This window comes from Glycine soja, chromosome 2 (assembly GCF_004193775.1).
Source record: "Glycine soja cultivar W05 chromosome 2, ASM419377v2, whole genome shotgun sequence".
Taxonomy (NCBI): Eukaryota; Viridiplantae; Streptophyta; class Magnoliopsida; order Fabales; family Fabaceae; genus Glycine; species Glycine soja.
Genome location: NC_041003.1, coordinates 29114547 through 29137464, shown reverse-complemented (window position 1 = coordinate 29137464; position 22918 = coordinate 29114547). Strand labels below are relative to the sequence as shown.

General features: G+C 34.2%; 1 protein-coding gene and 1 long non-coding RNA gene across 4 annotated transcripts; one reads left to right on the top strand and one right to left on the bottom strand.

Annotated features, from left to right (window-relative positions):
- Positions 1–1460: 1460 nt before the first annotated feature.
- On the bottom strand, positions 1461–4804 carry LOC114392141 (actin-like). Of its 3 annotated transcripts, none has more exons than XM_028353183.1 (5): positions 4700–4804; positions 4280–4352; positions 3585–3978; positions 2411–3024; positions 1461–1892 (listed from the first exon to the last, which is right to left on the bottom strand). In XM_028353183.1, the coding sequence occupies exons 2-5, from the start codon at positions 4337–4339 to the stop codon at positions 1827–1829; spliced, it is 1134 nt and encodes a 377-aa protein (XP_028208984.1). In that variant the 5' UTR covers positions 4340–4352; positions 4700–4804; the 3' UTR covers positions 1461–1826. The 3 variants fall into 3 exon arrangements, with proteins under 3 accessions (XP_028208984.1, XP_028208991.1, XP_028208999.1); XM_028353190.1 differs by having other exon boundaries at positions 4628–4711; XM_028353198.1 differs by lacking the exon at positions 4700–4804 and adding an exon at positions 4593–4629.
- A 10041-nt stretch (positions 4805–14845) lies between these two features.
- On the top strand, positions 14846–16632 carry LOC114372246. Its single transcript, XR_003658187.1, has 3 exons — positions 14846–14897; positions 15236–15318; positions 16583–16632. It is a non-coding gene; the product is annotated as an uncharacterized LOC114372246 (long non-coding RNA).
- The last annotated feature ends 6286 nt before the right edge of the window (positions 16633–22918 follow it).

Below are 22918 nucleotides of genomic sequence, written 5' to 3'. Positions count from 1 at the left end.
TAAACAAAAGATACTTTTTCAGTGCTAGTGGTAAGTTTTCATCATCATACAATGTTGTGATTTGTGAATATAAGGATTCTTTTGAGACCACACACTCCTTTGCCTACTCGTCAATTTTCTTGAGACCACACACTCCTTTACTAGCATAGTAGGCTTCCATTTTAATGTTAGAGAATCAATTGATACTAGGTATTTAGTGAGTGTTTAAATACCTTTAGGAATTGATCTTTAATGTTAGAGAATCAATTGATACTATGTATTTAGTGAGTGTTTAAATACCTTTAGGAATTGATCTTTGCAGTCAAAATCTTGGTGCGACAGTGAAAAATCAGAAGTAACAAAGGGTTACTTCAGTCTGTCTCAAAAAAAAAAAATCAATTTTGCTTCACCACCTCCCGTATTCAAACACGTGCTTGATAATTTTATGCAAAATATAAAATAAAATAAATCAATTCAACATTTAAACATTTTATATTTAAATATATCAAATATCATATAAATAAGATACTTTTGTTGGTATGTTATTTAGTAACGGGTATTTACTTATATTTTAAATAATATATTATATTATATTCGGTAAAATAAAATAGTACAAGAATAGCAATTATTCTTTATTTGTAAGAACTTCCAATTTAATGGTTAGATTGTTTAATTTCATGTTCTACATAAAGTGTGTCTGGTTAGGCTTGAAGAACACATGTATTATCACATTTTCACGTCCAATCTATAAAAATGATGCAAAAACTAGTATAATATGATTTAATATAATGCGTGTCTATCTTTCATGTGCAACCAAATACACTAACAAAGTTATTAAGTGTAAGTACAAAAGTTTAACACCTGGTTCAACCAGTTCTGTCTGTTTTTTCAATTATAAATACGTAAGATTCTAATTAATACCAACCACACATAGTGACAGTGGATTTATGGATGATTAAGCTCAACATAACATTTTTTGTTGTTATTTTAGATAAGTAATTCTTCATTATTCAGTTGTTTGTTCTGCTTTTGTTATTTCTGGTAAGTTACTTTGGGCAAGTCCTTGGTTCTTATCCTAACAACAGACTCCACTCTCTTCCTAAATTGTATATTAATCCTCATTTTCACGAATTCATCTTTTCTTGATACCAATTATCTTTTATACTTTGTTACCTCTTACAGCCAAATTGTGAGCTCGAATGGCTTGTGATCTCAATCTCTTATCTATGAGGTTGGTGAACTTGTTCTCTAATCCTCATACGTGGCAAGCTGTTATTCTTCTGTACGGCTTTATTGTGACTCAGATGATGGAAACTCGTGCTGCTCATATGACCCATCTTAAATTCCTAGTGTAAAAATTTTACAATGTATGATAAATTGTAAATAGATGATGGTGTAAAATTATTTTACACTATTAATATATAACTTATTTTCTCAATTAAAAAATACACTGCAATAATTTGTATTATGATATCACATGCATAGTTGGCCAAATATGAAGTATATTATATAAAAGATTGGTCCGTGAACACTGAACAAGAATGACTCTTCGTTCACAGAACAATAAATCAAAATACATACCACTATTCTAATCAAAATGCTTAAGAGAATTTGATTCAACCAAATCAAATCAATAACAATACACATCTCTTCTACAATAAAATGAAAAAAAAAAAATCTTATATATCATGCTTTGCTTTCATGCTCTTATCCCAACATATTAATAAAGGAAACACGAAAACATGGTTAAAAAATGGTAAAGAATAGAAAATAAAACTTCCTCAACCACTTTATGGTATTTCTGTAGTGCGGAGTATATATTAAAATTTCCTGGACTCTCTGCATCATTAGAAGCATTTCCTGTGGACGATTGAGGGGCCTGATTCATCATATTCTGCCTTTGCAATCCACATCTGCTCTCAAGAAAGAAAAAATTTATCAGGAATACATTTAAGTGTTATCAGAAAATAGGATCAGATCAGTACTAAGATAGTGTTTGCACAAGTTTTTGGTCCTTTTCTTAAAAAGGAGAGAAGTTGAACAATACACATAATTTCAAAAAGACCCTAGAAAATAAAAGTAAATTTTTAGTGAAGAAACCAAAAGGAGCTTTCACAAAACTTAATTAGAGAAGCTTCTTCTTTTAAGAAGGGAAGCTAAAAAAAGTTGTACAATTACCATAAACTATAAGTCTCTACAAACTACATTTGTTTCACACGATCACATCTATTTTAATTTAAACCAGTTTCCTTTCCCTTTATTAACTGAATATTATGTTGGTTATTCCCTCCTCCTTTTCTTTTTCCTTAATTTTATTGGTCTCTACATATTCTTCAAATAGAATTCCCTGATTAATTTCCACTTTCCAGAATCATCTATTCACAGAACCCCTCAAATTTCATTCATATGTTATTGAAGCCAAGTGCTGTACCTGTTGGAAGGTGCTGAGGGATGCCAAAATGGAGCCTCCAATCCAGACACTGTACTTCCTCTCTGGTGGAGCCACCACCTTAATTTTCATGCTACTTGGTGCCAATGCTGTGATCTCCTTGCTCATCCTATCAGCAATGCCAGGGAACATTGTTGAGCCACCACTCAACACAATGTTGCCATAGAGGTCCTTCCTGATGTCAACATCACACTTCATGATGGAGTTGTATGTGGTCTCATGGATGCCAGGAGACTCCATCCCAATCATGGATGGCTGGAAGAGCACTTCAGGGCAACGGAACCGTTCCGCACCGATAGTGATCACCTGTCCATCAGGTAGCTCATAGCTCTTCTCCACAGCTGAGCTTGTCTTTGCTGTTTCCACCTCTTGCTCGTAGTCAAGAGCAATGTAGGCTAACTTTTCCTTAACATCTCTCACAATTTCTCTCTCGGCAGTGGTGGTGAAAGAGTAGCCACGCTCGGTTAAGATCTTCATGAGGGCATCGGTGAGGTCACGCCCTGCAAGGTCCAAACGCAGGATTGCATGTGGCAGTGCATAGCCTTCATAGATTGGAACTGTGTGGCTGACACCATCACCAGAGTCCAGAACAATACCTATATGAAAGCACCAAAAAGTTAAAACCCACGTTTTCAACTCATTCTCACCCTATTCTTGAAAATCTGCATTATTGTTGAAATGAACAGAATGTATGACATTACTAATTCCCAAAAAACGTGATTGATTAGTATATACAATTTCATATGGACATTTCAACTACACTCATTAGAAAATCATCTTGAAATTCTAATTAAATACAAGTGGCATGACATCAACAAAGACCATGATCCATGCATCAAAATCCATTTAAATATGTATTGAAAGTCCCTTAGATCTCACAGTCTCACAATTTTATGAAAATATGCACTAATAATGAAATGAACAGAGTGTACGACATTATTAACTCCCACAAAATGTTTACAAATAAAAGAATGAAATTCAATTGGTTAGTACACAATTTCATATGGACATTTAAACTATATTCATTTGAAAATCATCTTGAGATTCTAATGAAATACAAGTGGCGTGACAGCAACAAATACACAAGTACCATGCACCATGCCCCAAATTACCAGAAACCAAGAAAAGGAAAAAACAGACATTGAAGAATCTTTACCAGTTGTACGGCCACTAGCATAAAGGGAAAGCACTGCTTGGATGGCAACATACATAGCCGGAGTGTTGAAGGTCTCAAACATAATCTGTGTCATTTTCTCACGGTTGGCCTTGGGATTAAGTGGTGCTTCTGTGAGGAGAACAGGGTGCTCTTCCGGGGCCACACGCAGCTCGTTATAGAAAGTGTGATGCCAGATCTTCTCCATGTCATCCCAGTTGTTAACTATGCCATGCTCAATTGGGTATTTCAGTGTTAAAATACCCCTCTTGGATTGAGCCTCATCACCAACATATGCGTCCTTTTGCCCCATTCCAACCATCACACCAGTGTGGCGTGGACGACCCACAATGCTAGGGAACACAGCCCTTGGAGCATCATCTCCAGCAAATCCAGCCTGCAAAATTGAACACAAATCAACACCGAAAGAGAAAAATCATCAAAAACCAAAGGACAACTTAGATACAGTTCCATTCTGTTTTAGGTGTTGTTCTCCAATCAGAATTAGAATTTCACCTCGGTAATCCATATAATAAAGGTTTCCATTGAATGCTAACACGGATTATTGAGGTAAAACTCCAATTTCAATTAGAAAACAACACTAAAAGCATTTATGGAATTGCATATAAGTTTTCTCCAAAACCAAAACCTATAAGATCAACAAACAAAGCAACACACAAATGAATCCATATACATACCTTGACCATTCCAGTTCCATTATCACAAACAAGAGGTTGTATATCCTCACCATCTGCCATCTTTTAATGATTGCTGCAAAACACACCAAACATTACAAAAATTCTCATAAACAATTAAACAGAAGCAATAATTAATGTCTCTCACTAAGGTACAAATTAGATCTAGAGTTATTAAATGTCAATTCTATGTGTCACACAAGAAAAAAAAAAGATTAATCAAAAGATAACAATTCATGATCATCACACACAAAAACATGCTGCATTTTCAACACGATGGAAGTCTCACATTAAAAAGATTAAGCTAAAAACGTACAAAGGAGTGCAAATTGTTAACGAATTAAATGTCACCTGCGAAGAATTGATGATAGAATGTGTGAAATAAGGAAAGAAGAAAGTTGGAGAATGTGTTGTGATGAGTACCTTAGAATTTCCGAAATGAAGGAAGCTACGTGTGCGTGGCTTATGTGTTGTGCTTTCTATTTTTAACGAACGTGGCTTTGTGTGGCTGAGGCCTGAGGTGCCCGCAGTTTGGTTTAAAAAAGGCAAGTTGTGGCAAATGAACCGCAAATGTGATTTAGGAAGATCGTGGCCGTCTATTTCGTTTTCGAATTATCTCATCCATGCGGGCCACGTTTATTGTTGGAAATAGCTGGCACCTTTTTTTTATTCCTTTCCCGCTTCTAAATAAATACATAAATTCCTGACTTTGAATTTTTAGAACAAAGAACTAATCATTCACAATTTATTGGGATGAAGAAAAAGAAGAAAGTTAAATTTAAATTAGAAAAAAGGAAAAAAAATACTTTTTAATTTTTAAATTTATTTTTCTCTTTTATTTTTTCTTTTTATAACAAATGAAAATTTGAAATTTGAAAAATCTGTACTAGTTTCATTCTCTACATCTAACCATAATAAGCTTGATATAAATATTTTTTGAGTTTGGATTTTTTCTATTTTAAATTAGAATTAGAACATTATCCTCTTACCATAAATTTTTTGTACAAAAAATAAAGGCATTCTTCCTAATAAAAAGACATTGTCTTTCTGAAAATAGCAAAGTGATTCTACTCAAATTATTTTCTCCCAAGTTGCGGGAGCTATTCTCTTGTTACTTTTCCCTTCCATTCATTTGTATGATAATTTTTTACTGTTCATTTAAAAAAAAAAAAACCTTCATTTTTCATTCATATTAAAGTATCACGATTGTGTGGATATTTTTTTAATTTATATATAAAATATAAGTTACTTTAGTTCAAGTTTTATAAAAAAAAAAACAAATAATTTAAAATATGAGTAATTATTATCCAAAATGAAAAGGGAAATTTTAACATAAAAAGAAAAATAAATTAAAATTTAGATATAAAAAATGTCATGGTTTCAATTATAAAAATGTACTATGAGGAAAAAATGTCATTTAAATCATGCATGATAAATAATAAATGCATTGTAATTAAATTCACGGTTTCAATTATAAGAGTATATAATAATTGAAACCATGAATTCAATTAAAATGAATTGATAATATTTAATATAACTTTAAATTACTTTAACGTAATAAATGATTTATCTTGTCATTCAACTATAGTACGTAAATATAATCTGATAAGTTTTGTTGCATTATTATTAAATTATAAATTTATTGTGTATGATAATATTATTAATTTTTGTAATAGTTGTTTAAAAAATATTTTTATAGCTATTTTTAAATTGGTAATGTAAACATTTTTATACTATAATAATAATGCATGAAACTTAAATTTATAATAAATTTTAAAAAACATTAAATATAAATAATCAATAAATACTTAAAAAAAATATATCTTGGATACAGATGTATCATTGAAGAAGAATTCCGAACAATTCCTTTTCCTTAATAACTTTCTTTACAAATTAATGGTATGCTTTAAGCGCGAAAGGCTCCTATCAAAATTCATATGGGGCAGTCTATTCATTGAGTGCCAACACTGCAAAATATCACAAGCTCAGCTGGATACCGAATTGATTGATGGTAGGGATGTTGGCATGACAACTCTTTAGAACTATATTTTTTTCTTCAATAAGTTTATTATTATTAAATAAAATTTACATATATTTTTAATTAAATCATGCAGGTCTTATTCCAGACTTATTTAAAATTTATTCAATAATAAATATACATACAAATAATTTTTTCTTTTTAATATATATAAAAATATATTGGTAGATTGATAATATAAGAACTCATAAATGTAAAATCTTATTGTATCGCAGGTAAGGAAACAATCTATCCTATTTAGTAAAAAAATCTTGTTTTATTTTCTTCGTGTATAACATTTTCATAGGTCAGGGTTAATCATGTACCGCTGCAAGTATTGCTCTATGACCCAATGAAATAAAAGACATTTGAGAAATTTTTTTAAAAGAATAAATACTTATTTTGGTTCTTGAAAGTGTGACATTGTCATGTTTAGTTCTTGAATGTGCAAAAAGTGTGACAAATTAATCATGCGGACAATTTAATGACAAATTTGTCCTTGAACTTTGTAGCTTAAGGCCAAATTGTTTCTAGGAAAATACAACTTATTGTAAAAATTGTCCTTGAATATTATTTAATGACAAAATAGTCTAATAAATTTAATGTCAAGACCAATCTGTCACCCTTTTTACACATTCGAAAACTAAATTCTAAATTTTCATCTTTAAATGATCAATTTATCAATGCTTTGCACTTTTAAAGACCAAAATGAGTATTTAACCAAAATTAAAAATCTACAATACAAGAGGATAGATAATATAGATAATTTAGACTAGACATAAGGGGCTAGTGAAAAAAGTTAAAGTTGGTTCTTGTTATTTTGAAGGGTTGCTCAATTTGCTTTTGTTGAGTTTGCAATTTTGATTCTTGACTTTTTGGTGAGGGGTGATGTGGGGGTAATTATGAAAACGCCAACTCACCATTCAGTTAGTAGCTCTCGAGAGATCATGGATGTTTGATTGCTTGTTGCACATTCAAACACAATGGTTGTTCCCACTCCCTTACATTCTTGTCGCTTCGACTAGATCCTTTGTTGTCCATGACATTACATGTTATTATGTTGCTAAAAGACGTGCATTGCATTACCACCAACATCTTCAAAACTACAAGGTCTTCTTCTTGATACTAATGTTTGTTTGTTTATCCTTTTTTTAATCACTATATTTAAGGTGTTTGATTTATGGGTGTGTTGGGATCATTGGAAAATGTGTTTAGAATTGGATTTTGAATCAAGTTTAGATTGAATGATTATTGGTCATGTATTAGAGGGATAAGTGATTCAGGTTGGATTGAGTTTTCTCTATTTTTCAATTCAATCTAATTAAACTTAATTGATTTTTGGTTTGTCTTTTTTTTTTTTTGCTTACACAACCCAATTCAATCAAACTTTTATTGGATCGGATTGGGTTGAGTTGGTTATTAGGTTGGACCATTAAAAAAATGTTACATCATCTTAAGAAAAAAATTTAAAAAAATCCTCAAACTCAAAAATTGTAAGAATATTTTTTTGGATAGAATAGTAAAGATATTTTAAAAAAATAGTATTCATAAAACATTGTACTATTTATTTTATAAACAGAAAAAAAATACTCACAATACCATTCATAAAACAATGTTATTATCTTAAAATAAACAGAAAAGATAAACTCAAATAATGTATTATCTTAAGATAAATAATATATTATCTTGAGAATGAGGTGTATATTAGTAATTTAATTGTATGCGAGTTGCATTGGGTCTTGGTCGGGTCCACAACTCCAAACCCATCATCCAATCCAATTTTAATTGAGTTCATCAAACTAAAACCAATTCAATTCAATAACTCAATCTAACCCAAAAAATCTAATTGGGTTGGATTGGATTGAGCGAGTTTGCAGATTAGGTTCCATCTACTTACACCCTTATCATGTATTACTGAAAAGGAAAGATTCGACAAAAGAACATGAACATGAAAGAAGGATAATTGATATCGAAAGGATGAATTCAATTTTCTTTCTTAATAAAGACTTATATAGTGAAAAGAATTATCGAAAACAATGTTTCAAAATAAAAGAAATTGAAAATGAAAAGTTGGTCACTTTATAGTAGTTATGGAGACAGTTTTTCAATTATTCAAAAAGGCATAAATCACAAAACAGATGGCACAATTTGAAGCAGTTGGATAGTGTTTGAAGACACGTGTCACAATCAGCTTTGAAGATCAGTTATTTGTATTTTCTATAAATAGGCAATAATGTATCATTTGTAGATGGTTACAAACATTTGCATACTTATCGTACACCAAACAATGCTGCTCTCAATAACTCTACAATTCAATCGAAAAATGTATGTTCTTACCTTCTTTTGTTTTTTATCTTTATTCTACTTTCTATGATTTCTTTTCCTTTCAATAACATCTTCTTCTATCTATAACCCATTCCTCTGCCTATAACTCATTCTTTATTGCTTTTGAATGATTATTTATATTCTTGTGTGATTATAATTATATTCATGTATTCGTAAATGTTATCAATTCAAGTGTTATTTTATGTTTGTCTTTACATTCGAACGAATCACATATTTTAATCCAAATACTCATTTTGTACTTAATATAAAATTTGTTCTTGTGATAAGTTTCTAAAAAATATATATTTTTGTTAAATTGAAAACATAAATTGAAAGAAAAGAAACTTGAAAGTATTTTTGTTTCGTATAATTAATTCCTAAAATCAAACTTGTATTTGTTGGTTTAAAGTTTTCTAACCTAATAGCAAAATTCTCAATCAACAAGGTGGGGCTTGAAATATTTATACAAACTTAAGTTACAAGTCTAACTCTCAATTTTGAGCTTAGTTACAGACTTGAAATTTTTTTGTTCTTTTTCAAGAATATATTTTTGCACTGTTAGTAATTAATCAGAATTTGAATTTTCAGTGTTTATTAATGAAGATTCAACAAGGCCCTAAAAAGGGGACTACTGAGGTGATTAATAATGAAATAATAAATATCACACTAGAATGAGAGGTTGAATAGTATGTTAAATAAATTAATATAAATTTTTTTTTTTGCAAAGGATATGTTTTTCACAAGTAAATATGTCAAAAGCAAAGTTTCAAGTTTATCGTCCAATGGACAGAAAAACAACTTTCTTGAAAACAAGTGTAGACTATTATCCAATTATGTGAAAAGATATTTTTCACAAAGGATTTTTCAAATGCAAACTTGTATGTCAAAATGTGTGAAGATACACACAAGAAAATACAAGTCAAATAGCTTAAAGAGTGATGCATTGATTCACTCAATATGAGCCACATCTAGTTCTTTTTTACAATCTTGTGAAGGGTTATAATAATCAAAACTTGATTACAAACAAGTATTTTGTCCTGTCACTATAGGCTACAACTGTTGAATCCATGTCCCTAGTTTTAATTATGACAAACTATTAGCAATACAAATTGAAAGGATGATGGATTTAAGTTATGACTAACATTCTGCTTGAGTGTTTCATTATTTATTACTTTAAGAAGCAGGCATGTTAATTCATTCTAAAGTGATCAGAATGATGCTTATAAAGGTTCAGAACAATTTTCAAAGTTAAGAACTCATAAGATCTCTTGAAGCCCATCAGAATGATGAAGTTTGCTTCCCTATGAGTACTTGGTTCTTGGCAAGATATTAAATAGCAAAGCCTTGCATAAAAAACTTATCAAAGACTATATGAAGAGTATCCAATATCAGAATGAAGCTATTGTAAAGTCTACATCAGAATGGTGAAGACCTTGACTTTGACTTTCTGAACATCAGAATGGTTCAGAAAAGGGTCAAAATGCATCACAAAGACAGCATCAGTTCTTCCATATATACAAATATACATGAATAGATCAAAAGTGGGATCTCATCCCATCTTCAACATCTATACCTGCTTTAGTCATGAGCGATCTGAGAATCTACAACATCACCACTATCTACACCCATGCCATGCCATGCCAACCACATGATCATCACAATCATATAACACAAATACAAAGTGCAAGGGTAAGCTTATTTATGAAATAAAACATAATATATATATATATATATATATATATATATATATATATATATATATTAACTCAAAAGAGAATTATAATAAAAACAATCTCAATTCAAACAATTTCAACAACATTCATTAAACACTCAAACCATACTTTAATTTCAAATGCAACTACACCATGAAATGTCATGCAGACTCAATTCATTAGAGATTTTCACTTGTGGGTGGTCAACATAGATACATCCTTTAACATAGTCTCACTCCGTGACCATTCAGGGATGACCTACAATTGATTCTGTGGAAGAAGTGTGATTTTATCAAATATAGACAAGTGTGGGTATTGGCTTACCTCTGTAAGGTTTGCAAGACCTTACATCTATAGGGATTCATCCACTTGTCTATTCTATAAGCTCATTCCTATTAGCCACCACAAAACCCTCTAACACTTGTTGAGAGCCGACCAAGCACCCTCAACTTACATGCCTACCTATACGCAATGTCATGCAAACATCCACAATCTTGATACCAAATGTTCCCTCTATGTTATAAATTCACCATTTTTCTCATATTATGCTTATGAACCTATCTAGTAGTTCACTAAGCACCGGTAAGGCATTCTCACACCCTAAATCCTTAACATAGCTCTAGAACTCTAGTATGACATCTTTTAATGCTCATATGTCATGCTATAAATGAATGAACACACTTAACCAATCATATCACATTCTCATATCATTGATTCATCGTTCATCTACTCATCAACATGTGAGTTTTTCTTATACATAATCATCAAACTATCACAAGTATGCCAAAGAAAACAAAGAGGAAAGATAATAAAAACAATCATAGCACTTAGGTCAATTTATGAGCAACTTGCAAAAATAGAAATCGAATGAACTAAAAGGCATACCATACATCGTTGGAAATCTTGAAATGAATACTTTCTAACCATTTAATTTGTTTTTCAATACCAATTTTGTGTGAATATAGAATTATGCAGAAGGGTGTCGTGTTCAGTCTTGTTTTTTTTTTCTTCTGATAACACCCTTAACTTTGGAAAATAATAACTCCTTAAATCTTTTTAAACGTTTTAATATACAGAATTGTAGCCCTGGATGTCTATTTTCATGTCCACCAAAAGGAATTCAATTTAATTCACTACATACAAAGTTGTCACAAAAATACCAACATATGTTCTGCCAAAATGCACCACACAACCAATGCCATATATGGCATACCCAAGCATCCAAACTAAATATAAATGCCTAAATCATGATTCCTTATGCTTTCTAATCAACCAATATACCCAATAACATCCTCAAACAAAATTAATTTTGATATTCCCTAAATTTCCAATCTTAGGTTTCAAAAGGAGAAAAGGGAAAATCAACACACAACCATCTAATTACTCAATATTTCAAATCACAACACAATATAGCATAGGTTGGAGCTTCCCTTACCCATCATTCTTGAAATCCCTTGATTAAATCTAGAGGAGGAAATATGATAATTAAAGAAGAAAATTGATCTTTTCCCAACTCTTGCTATGAAATCATATAGAGGAGACCTAGACCAATACCAACATTAGCTTCAATCAAAATTTGGATCATTTAATTTAAGGGTTTAGATGAAACCCATTTTCTAAAACTCCTGGTAGAGAGTGAGAAAGAAACTAAAAGATCAAGAAAAGGATGAAATTGAGCTTACCCACTTGAAATCAACTAAGGACACTCTAGAGAGTAAGGAAGAACAAGTCATCAAGTGTGTGAAAATCCATCTTTTTCTCAAGAGAAAGAATAACTTAGAGACGAAGGGAGATGAGAATGAAAATAATGAGAGGAAGGGATGCTTGTGGCTACGTATATTGGGGTGGAAATTTTAAAATTTGTTTTTTACCCTCGTTTCTTCCAAACACATCTCCTTTTCTCTCCCTCTCTCTTTTTCTTTTTTTAAAAAATGCTCATTTACTCAAATCCAAGAACTTAGTTCAAACTCATCTAAACCCACTAAAACACATCAAGCACCAAAAACATCATATTTTTAATTAGTTGATACATCAAATAACATAATTTAAATTCAATTTCTTATATTATCAATCAAACACTTATTCATGAAATTACGAAAACTATGATGTATAGAAGTATTACCTTTTTCTTCTTTAGAAGATGTTGATTGATGCATAGTCTTCCTAGAAGAGGTCCTTTCCATAAGGGATATATTTTTTCCCTTTTTAGGTTGAATTTCATCCATCATTTATTGCTCATGGACTTTCAAAGATCCTAACAATTCATCTAGCTTCAAGCTAGCTAGATCCTTTACTTTCTAGATTGTTGTTACCTTAGGTCTCCATACCTTAGGTAAGCTCCTTAGGATCTTCTTGATATGGTCTTTGGTACTTTATGTCTTCTCTAATGACTTCAAATCGCTTATTATAACTGTAAATCTACTAAACATCTCGTCAATAGATTCAACTTCTTCCATGTTGAACAACTTATATTGGTGAGTCAAGATGTTTATTTTGGACTTCTTCACTTGGTTAGTCCTTTCATGGGGCATTTGTAGTGTATACCACATTTACTTAGTTGTCCCGCAACCAACAACTTTATCATACTCACTTCTACTGAGTGCACATAGAAGAAAGTATTTGGCTATGAAGTTAAGAAGATATGCTTACTTATCATTTGGACTCCATTCGACCTTGGGTTTATCTTGCAATATCCCCTCCGTATTCCTCTTCGTGGGAATATATGGACCTTCTTGGTCAATTTGCCACATGTCCATGTCCTGTGACTCCATGAAGAACTTTATTTTCTCCTTACAATAATAGTAGTTTCTCTTATCGAAGCTTGGTGGTTTATTTGTGGATGCTCCTTCTGATATGAACACTCTTGTGCTTGTGCTAGCCATCACTTCTTCAAGGATCTTCTCATTTTACACAATTAGGCTTGATCAACCTTAGAGGCTGAGCTCTGATACTAACTGAAGTGAATTAGTCGACAACTAGAAGGAGGTTCAGTAGTGACCCTTTATTGATATGGCTATATTTTTTTTTTGTGCAAATGCACATTAGCTTTTGAATATGCCTCTTAAGCTTTTCTGCTTAGAGAATTAAAAATCTAGCAGAAGTAACACATTTCCTTACAAGTACTTAGATAAATGATAAGTTCAAAGACAAATCACCCAATAAGAAAGGAAACAACACATTAAGGATTAAACTGGTTCACCCAACCTAGGCTACATCCAGTCCCTGAAACTATGAGCTTTCCACTAAGACCAAACACCCTGTGGTATTCTTTCTTTCTTGAAATCACCATAGGATCCTACAATTGGGTATTATTTTTTCCTAGAGCCTCTCTAGGCTCTTCGAAGTAGGTATTTTTCCTTAAAACCTCCCCAAGCTTTTACCCATGTATTTTTTCAAAAAATGTATCCAAGCTTCACACTTTGTAGCAATTGCTACTAAACACACACACAAAAATCCATTGTGTTCCTGATAACTGCAAAATTTGATAGTCAATTTTGGCTAATAATGATTGTAATTTATTCACTTTACTATTGTTTTTAATAAAATAACGAAGAAATTAACATCTTTGCAATTTTTTATTAGCATAAGTCAAAAGAAGAAGATTTCAAGTGCTTTAGAGGAAAATTGATGCAAACAATGGAAGAAAAAATCCTTGAAGAAAAGTTGGAAGAATTGGACAGCTCGCTCAGCATGCAATCCAGGCTTAGCGTGTAACACCCTGATATATATATCTATATATTATTAGTAATTATGTTTGATGTTTGATTATTTGTTGCGTTATTTTCATCCGTAATTATTTTTAAGGAAGTTAATTTAGTTAATAGAGGGGTGGATAGATAAGGATGTAGCTTCTCAAAGAAGCCTCTTGAGAAAGCTTCTCAAAGAAGCCACAAGGAAGCTTCTAGAGGAAGCCTCTTAATGAAGCTTCTAGAGAAAGCTACATGAAGCTGCCTCGGTAAAAACGCTTCCCAGCCTTCATTAACCGTTGGATCTTCTTGAAATTTGGTCTGCAACTTCACAAAACACATTTCCATGATCTGACCGTTGGGATCTTTGAGCAGATGTCTGGAGTGTGCTAGAAGCCTCTTAATGAAGCTTCTGGAGGAAGCCTCTTAATGAAGCTTCTAGAGAAAACTACATGAAGCAGCCTCAGTAGAAACGCTGCCCAGCCTTCGTTAACCGTTGGATCTTCTCGAAATTTGGTTTGCAACTTTACAAGACACTTTACCATGATTTAACCGTTGGGATCTTTGAGAAATTATCTGGAGTGTGCTATAAGCTTCCGTTCCTGAGAGCATCTCTTATTTAAGCATTTCAGCCTTTGCTTTCTTGTAGCTTAGGAAAAATGCCATTTCTTCTTCTTTCTTTCTTTCTTCCAAATCCATTTCTAAAGTTCCAAGTACTTTCTCCATCACCCACATCCACCATTAGCCACCACAAACCATCATTGTTCTCCATTGAAAACCCACACCGAGAGGAACCCTTCAACCGAAGCAGAATTTCCAACTTGGCTTGCGGTTTCGGTAGAGAACGAAAACCCTAATCTGATCTTTCGTTTTCTTTCGAGGTAACCATGGTTCTATGCTTGTTTCTTGTTAGTTCCATCTTGTCTTTGCATCTTTTCTAACTTTGCAACCGCCATTGCATGTCTTATGCTTCCTTTGAAAAACCTTAGAGAAAGAGACTTTGTAAACGTTATCCTTTCATGAAATACATGTTATTTTCGTAACCTACACTGAACCCCGGTCACATTGGCGTGGTCGGAATTTCCAAATTACGTTCCTTTGTAAAACCCGAAATACTCTCAGCTCTTTCATGTAGTGATGTGGGTGTTTGACCCAGAGCACTGTTACTAGCTTTGTTTTCTTAAATCCATACTAAGTCTCCTTCGTTTTGGCATGGTAGAGGCTTGTGTGGAATCGACAAGCAAGGACAAAAAGGAATCTTCAAGTGACGCGACAAGGAATCCGTGGGGTAGCTCACTATAGGTAAGGGGAGTTTATTATAAAATTTACCATTTTAACACCATAGTTAGGGTCAGGGAACCTAGCTATGAGGATATCTGCCTGTCCCTGTGCATGCTGATTTTTCTTCAAAGAAAATTATGTTTTAACTAATGGGATGCGATATATATATTGTGATGAATGATATTGTTTTGGCTGTTTGAAGGTTGTGCGGTGGAAATGATATTGTTGTGTTGGTTTGAATTGTTGTTGATGTTGCTATTGAGGATTTTAATTGATATGTGATGATAATGATGATATTGATTTGAGATGACATTGTTAATAAAGACCATGTCAACATGAATTGTTATTATTGATGAATATGTGAATATGAAATGAGGTTGTTGTTGTTGTTGATAACGTCATTGAGATGAAATGATATTTATGTTGTGAATGACATGGAAATACGATTTGTTCATTGATGTTGGAAATGCATTGGCATGTGCATGTTGTGTATGTTCGTGGGGGGCACTGTGCACTGACCTTTCAGGGTCTTTCGCACTAGCTTTTGGCCACGTTCATACGTTGGATGTTGTGTATGATCGTGGGGGGCACTGTGCACTGACCTTCCAGGGTCTTTGGCACTAGCTTTTGGCCATGATCATACGTCGTATGAAGTGTATGTCATGGGGGGTAGAGTGCACTGACCTTGTCGGATGGCCCAGACGTGGGTAACTAGCGTGGTTAGAGAATCTAAGCATTCCTGAGGGGATGCTTAGGTGCTTTAATTGGTCCATGGTCTTTGGCATTTACTTTTGGTCGTGATCATAGCTCATGGTCTTTGTACTAGGGGGCTGTCACCTGGTAGGGAACACCTTTGGGCTCCCAGGCTGATCACCTATGGGAGGGGTCTGTTACGTGCACAACCGGGTGGTCTCGACAAACTCAGCACAGTTCCCTAAGTGAGAGTGTCGTGTGGACACGCTTAGGCTATTTCCTGATATTTGGTTGTTGTTGGTACATACCACATTGCATCTGAGTGTTGAGTCAGGTGCATGCATCATTTTGTGCAGTCTTGATTGGGTCCATGGATGGATGATGAGTAATCGTTGGATGTGAATGATGAATATTTGTTGGATATGAGTGTTGAATAATGATTGTTGTGCATGCTTATCATGTTTGCCTATGTTCCTTGCTAATTGTGGTTATTTGGAATTGGTATTGGTTCTTTTATAATAAACTCACCCTTGCAATTTTGTATCGTGTGGTTGATACCTGTGATGATCATGAACCTTGTTCGTGGGAGCAGAATGACAGTGGCAGGGTGTAGCGAGTAAGATTCTGGTGAGGAGCCGCCGAGCCGACGTGATGACGTTGGCGTTATTTTGGGAGAGAGTTGTGTTTTGTAATCAACTCCTCCGTAGTTGGTTTTTTAAGTTTTATTTTGTTGAGTTAAAGATGTAAAACTGGAATTTTAATTATATATATGAACATATTTAATTTTCGTTATGTGTATGACTGTACCGAATTATTGTTTCTATGTAATTATGCATATTCACTTAAGTAATGGCGTGTTGTTGGATGAATTTATGTTGTGACAAAATCACTTCTATTTTCATAATAAAAAATTAAGGGAGTTCTTTTTATAAAAATTGAAATTATCAAATATTAGAGTGTGGATACTGTAGCGACGAGGCGGGTCGTTACATAGCGCGCAGAAAGTCCATAGCGAAGCCCAAAGGTACGCTTAGCATGAAAACTCATGCTAAGCATGAAGTCAACATAAAAATTAAGCTACTTGGAGCCTATATAAGGAGAAGTAAGCAAAATCCTGGGCCTATCGCTTAGGGGAAATTTTCTTTCTTAGCCATTCCCCCTTTTCTTGCTATTATTCATCCAACCCCTTCTTCTATTAGCCTCTGAAGTGTAAAGTCTCTCATGGCTATGAGAGGCTAAACTCCCTATATTGGGAGCCTAGCAACCAGTGCCCTTGTAATGTAATTGTTCTTATTATCTATTAATGCAATTTCAATTTCTAGTATCTCTTTCCCGCTCTTCATCTCTATTATGTGGTTTGGCCATCCATGCATATGTTTTTAAGGGTTATACATTGGAAAATGGTAATGTCTAAAGAACTAGGAAATGACATCTTAACATTGCATTACTAGGGATAGAGTGACTTTGTTGTGCCTTTGCATGCATCTTCATACTTAATGCTATTTATGATTCAATCTTTGCAAAGGGATTTGGGAGAGAATACATAAATTAGGCTCTTCATCATGAGGGATCAGGGTTGAGCATATTAGTAGATATGGGTGGAAATTAGGAAGGCAGTTAGGGATTTGGGAGAGAATACATAAATTAGGCTCTTCATCATGAGGGATCAGGGTTGAGCATATTAGTAGATATGGGTGGAAATTGGGAAAGCAGTTAGGGATTTGGGAGAGAATACATAAATTAGGTTCTTCATCATGAGGGATCAGGGTTAAGCATATTTGTAGATGTGGGTGGAAATTGGGAAAGCAGTTAATAGAAAAAAACATTAATATTGCATCAAGGGTAGTTAGGCATGCTAGGCCCCAACATAATTGCATTCTAAAGTCATCTTTTGCACTCATCTTGTTTAATTTCTTGTTTATTTTATTATTACCTTTTTAAAATTCAATTTCTTTCCTTCTCCTAATTTCTATTCTACTCCCTCTTCTCTTGCTTATAAATTGGGTATTTTCCAACACAAGTACAAACAAAGTCCCTGTGGACTCGACACCCGATCTTATGTTTTAATCTTTACTACTTGTGATAAAATTGGTACACTTTCCAATCTGTTAATAGTTTCCTAGAACCTAAGAAGCAATAGTCACCTAACTACTCTTTTTAGTTATCTTGACCAGAACCTATGTTGAACACACACACACTCAAAAACCCATTATGCACTTAGAACTTCAAAAGTAGTAGTCACCTGACTACTTTTTTAACCTATCTTCAATAGCACTTGCCACTGGCTACACATAATTACTTATTATGGTCCCTTCACACCAAGGGAGTGGTGGACAAAACACTTTCAATTTAGGAACAATTGACTTTCACCTAGAGTGTTATGGGCTAAGGAAGTCCTTTTAGATAAGGGGTTTGTCAACTCACATTTACCCTCTTCTTTGGCAATGTTCCTTGCAAGTTGTTGTTCCTTTGCATTTGATCAATTTATAGACTTGATCAAGGAGCTAGCCATTTGTGGCTATTCAAGGTTGAATTCAAATTCTTCATGAGTTGTTCTTGTTCCTACGGGTAGTTGTTCTTCTTGATTCAACCTCAACCATACAACTCTATTAAGTTGTCTTCTTCATTTTTGCTTTTGTTTCACTGTCACCAGCTTTCACCTTATAGAAGTTGAAGGATTTGTTGAGAAAAATTTGTTGGTGCTAGCTGTGATCTTGGTGGCTTCATCATGAATTCAAATTTTGAATCTTGGGAAGTTTTTTTGGAGATTGTTTATGAAACAAGTCTTCAAGAGAAGTGTTGTTACTGGTTTTGCGATCTCTTTTTCTAATATTGGTTGTTGGCTTTTTTTCAACTAGGATAATTGTATCCTTGAGTTCCTATGACTTAGGCTGTATCAAGGATCACAAAAAGCAATGACATCAGGATCAGTGTTGTCTAAGCATTGATTCATCTCTAACTGGTGTGTACTTCTAAAGTGCAAGATGTGTCTATCTTCACATTTCAATAGCAATGCAACTTTTGATAATCCTAAATCGTGTGTAGCTTCTAATATCTACTCCTTGACTTAAGCTATCCCTAACATCTAACTTCTAATATATGCAATTTGACTTGAAAAATCATGATTGTCTTTCCAATTTCTAAATAACTCTCCTTTTGATAGTCCTGCTTTTGATTGAAAAATGTATGTCATGGAGAAGCTTCCACGGTAGGATTATGCTTCCCACTTGTGCCATGCTTTTAAATGTCATGTCTTAATAAAAAATATTAAAGCAACCATTAGTAGCTAAGTTTACTTCAGTTTTGCTTCATAGTGGTTTGTCATCATTAAAACACTTAGTTCTTGGAGAGACTTTGTCTCAACATTCTAATCCCTTTTTTTTATGGTGATAAAACCCTTTGCCAAAAATGAGTTTCTAACGTAGAAGCATAGGAAATGGAAATGAAAGTTTATTCCTCCTCAATAGGTGCAAGTTATCCTGTTAATTATATTATATATATATTTTAATATATATCGAGTGAAACTAGTTTGACGGGTGACTCACAAACCCAATGTCCTAGTCAATTCGATGACTAATTCGATTCTTAAAATATTGCTTTTAACCTTTAGAGTTTAGGAATTTTAGCCCAACCCAATTATATAATTTTTTTTTATTTTAAGGTTGTTGATTAATGATCACTATGATTATAACATCATAAAATAAAAATCACTATGATCTATCTATATAGTATAGTAAAGGAAGCTTGAAGCTTTATCAGTCATTGGATTGTAATTTTAATTTGTCAACAATCATTGATTTCTTAAGAAAGCTTGAAGATTTGTTAGCCATTGCATCAAAATTTTAATTTGACAATTGTCGATGATTTGATTCAATAAATGTCTACCATTCTTGAACATTTTTGGAATGTTAGATCGACATTTTAATTTCACAATAGCCATGGATTTGGATGACAAATTTTTTGTAAGAAAAATGCTTGAACATTTTAGAACCATGGGATTTGTTGTATTAATTTGGCAATTGCTAGACCCTAATTTCGTCCGGGGACTATCATTCGCTAACGTTTTGATTCATGCTAGCCGAATTGAGATGTTTGACACCAGTTGCCGCGCAAGATGAAAGATTATTTGATGTTTCGGTAAAAAATGCATAAAATACCCAAAAGGGAGGGCAAAAGGATCATTTCAAGTTTTTTTTTGACCCCTAGCTCGCCCAGGCTAGCCTCTGGCTCGCCTGGGTCCCCAAATAGCTTAGGGGTGAAGTAACCAGCTCGCCTGGGCGAGCAAGGTTACTTCGGGTTGAAGCAACAACTTGCCTGGGCGCGTTGCATATCCACCAACCCCCTCATTTCCTATAAATAGGCATGAGGGGGAGAGGGGCTAAAGAAAGGGTTCAACTTTCAAACATTGAGAGATTTCAGTGAAAATCAGTGAGAAGGAGAAGACAGAAGAGAAAAATGAGGTCGAGGCGCTATCGAATCGCGACCGTAATCGACTTCTACATCGTTCATCGTTTGGTGTTCTTCGTTCGTCATCTGGTTAGTATTTATTTTAAGGATTTGGATACAATCTATGCACCCTTAGGGGTCCTCTTTGTTGCTTTGCACATCTTCATCTCATTCTTCTACCATCAGTAATCTCTTTTCTCCTTGTAAAGTGAGTTTTGACCGATCATTTACATCACAAATAATCTTTTAATGAGATTGAATGTTAATAAGTGAAACCAAGATGAAATCAGCATGTAATTGAGTTTTTTGTCCATAAAAGTCGCTTGAATCCATTCAAGGTCCAATTCCTTAACAGTCTCTTTTATTTTTGTTGGTTAAAATGAACCTTTCAAAAGTTTAAAATCAACTCAACGCAAAACTTTCTTGCTTTTAAAGAACTACATAAGTCTGAGTTCCTCGTCGCACTTAAGGATATGTAGGAGCAAGGGTAACGCTCTTGTCGACCCCAAAAAGTAAAAAAACATAAAAAGGGAAAATAAATAAATATAAAAGTCACGACTTTGCACACTCGATTAAAGGCTGTCATCCCTTGTGACGGACGAGTGGGGGGCTAATACCTTCCCCATGCGTAAACAACTCCTGAACCCTTATTCTAAAATTCACAGACCCCATTTTGGTTTTTTCTAATATTTTCCTCGAATAAACGTTGGTGGTGACTCCCACGCGTTCTCCTTCTTTGGAAGACGCACCTTTGAATCTCACCTCGCCCTCTCGCCGAAGGGTAGGTTACGACAGTTGGCGACTCCACTGGAAACCTTTGTTAGAGAGTTAAGCCATTTAATCTATGTGCAATATTTATTGTGACCTTTTTCTTTATTTTGTTTCTCCTTCTTCCTTTTATGTTCTTATGTTCATATAACTCCTTTTCTGTGCTTTTGTATTTGGTGTGGCTGTTTACCTATTACATGCATATTTAGAAATGTTTTTTTGTTCTATGCACACATGGCACCTACACCTTTGCACACACAGTGAGTTATTGGGCCCTATACCCAGGTCCGTGGAGACCTAGGAAGCTGAGGTTGATCTGTGGTCATGTTAGGTCTCTGAATCGCTTGATAATAGTGAAGCCTCATATAGAGTTTTTCTCTTTGATGATATGTTGTCACTAGTAGTCCCTACCACCACAATGTTTGATATCAAAGAGGATGATATCTCTAGAAATCTTTGAGAGTTATGTGCGACCACCCTTGGGAGTTGTCACTAAATAGAAAACCTTTAGTTCCTCCCGTTAGGTTCCTAAATTCGGGGTACAGAACAAACACACTATGTTTTGTTTCCCTGATATAGCCAAGCATATCTTTATGATGTCGTGATTGTGTGCGTCATTCCTGTGTTTGCCATGTTGTTATGTCATTTCGGCATTAACTTATTGCGTTATGATGCTCGTTCGTCTAGTATGTTTCTCTTTGTGCTACCAACTACATGCTCTCATGCATGCATACTCATGCCGTGTCATCACTCATGCATCGCATTTGTCTCGTCATCTTTGTCACGGGAATCCGGAAGGTCCGCATTGCCTTCTTAATTGCATGCATTGGGCACCATGGTAATAACTATGAAAAAACCATGATACCCAATGCATTATAGGTAAGAAGGGATGGTCTTCTGGACTCTTATGTCCATAGGTAAACGCATTTTGTCATGCATAGCATAAACATTCCCTGATGCATTCATCATATCTCCTCTATGATAGGTTGTTGAAGTATTGATCATCAAAATTTTCATTATAGCAAACATGGGGTCGAACCAAGTGCCCTCTTTTAAAAAAAGGTTCTATCATGTCAAAGTCAAGATCCTAGAACTAGCTAGCTTGCGAGAGCTAGGGCAGCGGATGGATCAAGTTCGATATCAAGCCTTCCACAAGGCATATGGGAAAATCTGGGATTTGGCCATGATAGAAGTGTCCGTTGAAGCCATCGCATCCCTCGCTTAGTACTACGACCAGTCGCTCAGATGCTTCACATTTGGGGACTTCCAATTAGTACCAACCATAGAAGAGTTAGAAGGAATCTTGGGATACCCACTAGGAGGAAGAAAGCCATATCCTTTTTTCTGGTTTCTACCCTTCCATGGCAAGAGTAGCAAAAGTGGTCAAGATATTGGCACAAGAGTTAGACCGAGTGAAGCAAAATAGGAATGGGGTGGTAGGGATACCAAGGAAGCGCTTGGAGGAGAGGGCAGAAGCTTGGGCAGATCAAGGAGAGTAGAACTCATTCATTGATATATTAGCACTATTGGTGTTTGGGACCATACTCTTTCCAAATATAGACGAGCTAGTAGATTTAGCAGCGATCGACGCTGTTCTTGCTTATCATTATAGCAAGGAAAACCCAATCATCGTTGTCTTGGACGATGCATATGACACATTCGACCTAAGATGCGAAAAGAGTAGCGTGAGGATTGTCTATTGCACACCCGCTCT

Excerpts from the sequence above, each read along its gene's own strand:
- LOC114392141 (XM_028353183.1), bottom strand. The coding sequence starts at position 4,339 with ATGGCAGATGGTGAGGATATACAACCTCTTGTTTGTGATAATGGAACT. Across the intron at positions 3,025-3,584 it reads TGCTAGTGGCCGTACAACTG|GTATTGTTCTGGACTCTGGT; the intron begins GTAAAGATTCTT and ends GCTTTCATATAG. Across the intron at positions 1,893-2,410 it reads CCCTCAGCACCTTCCAACAG|ATGTGGATTGCAAAGGCAGA; the intron begins GTACAGCACTTG and ends TCTTGAGAGCAG.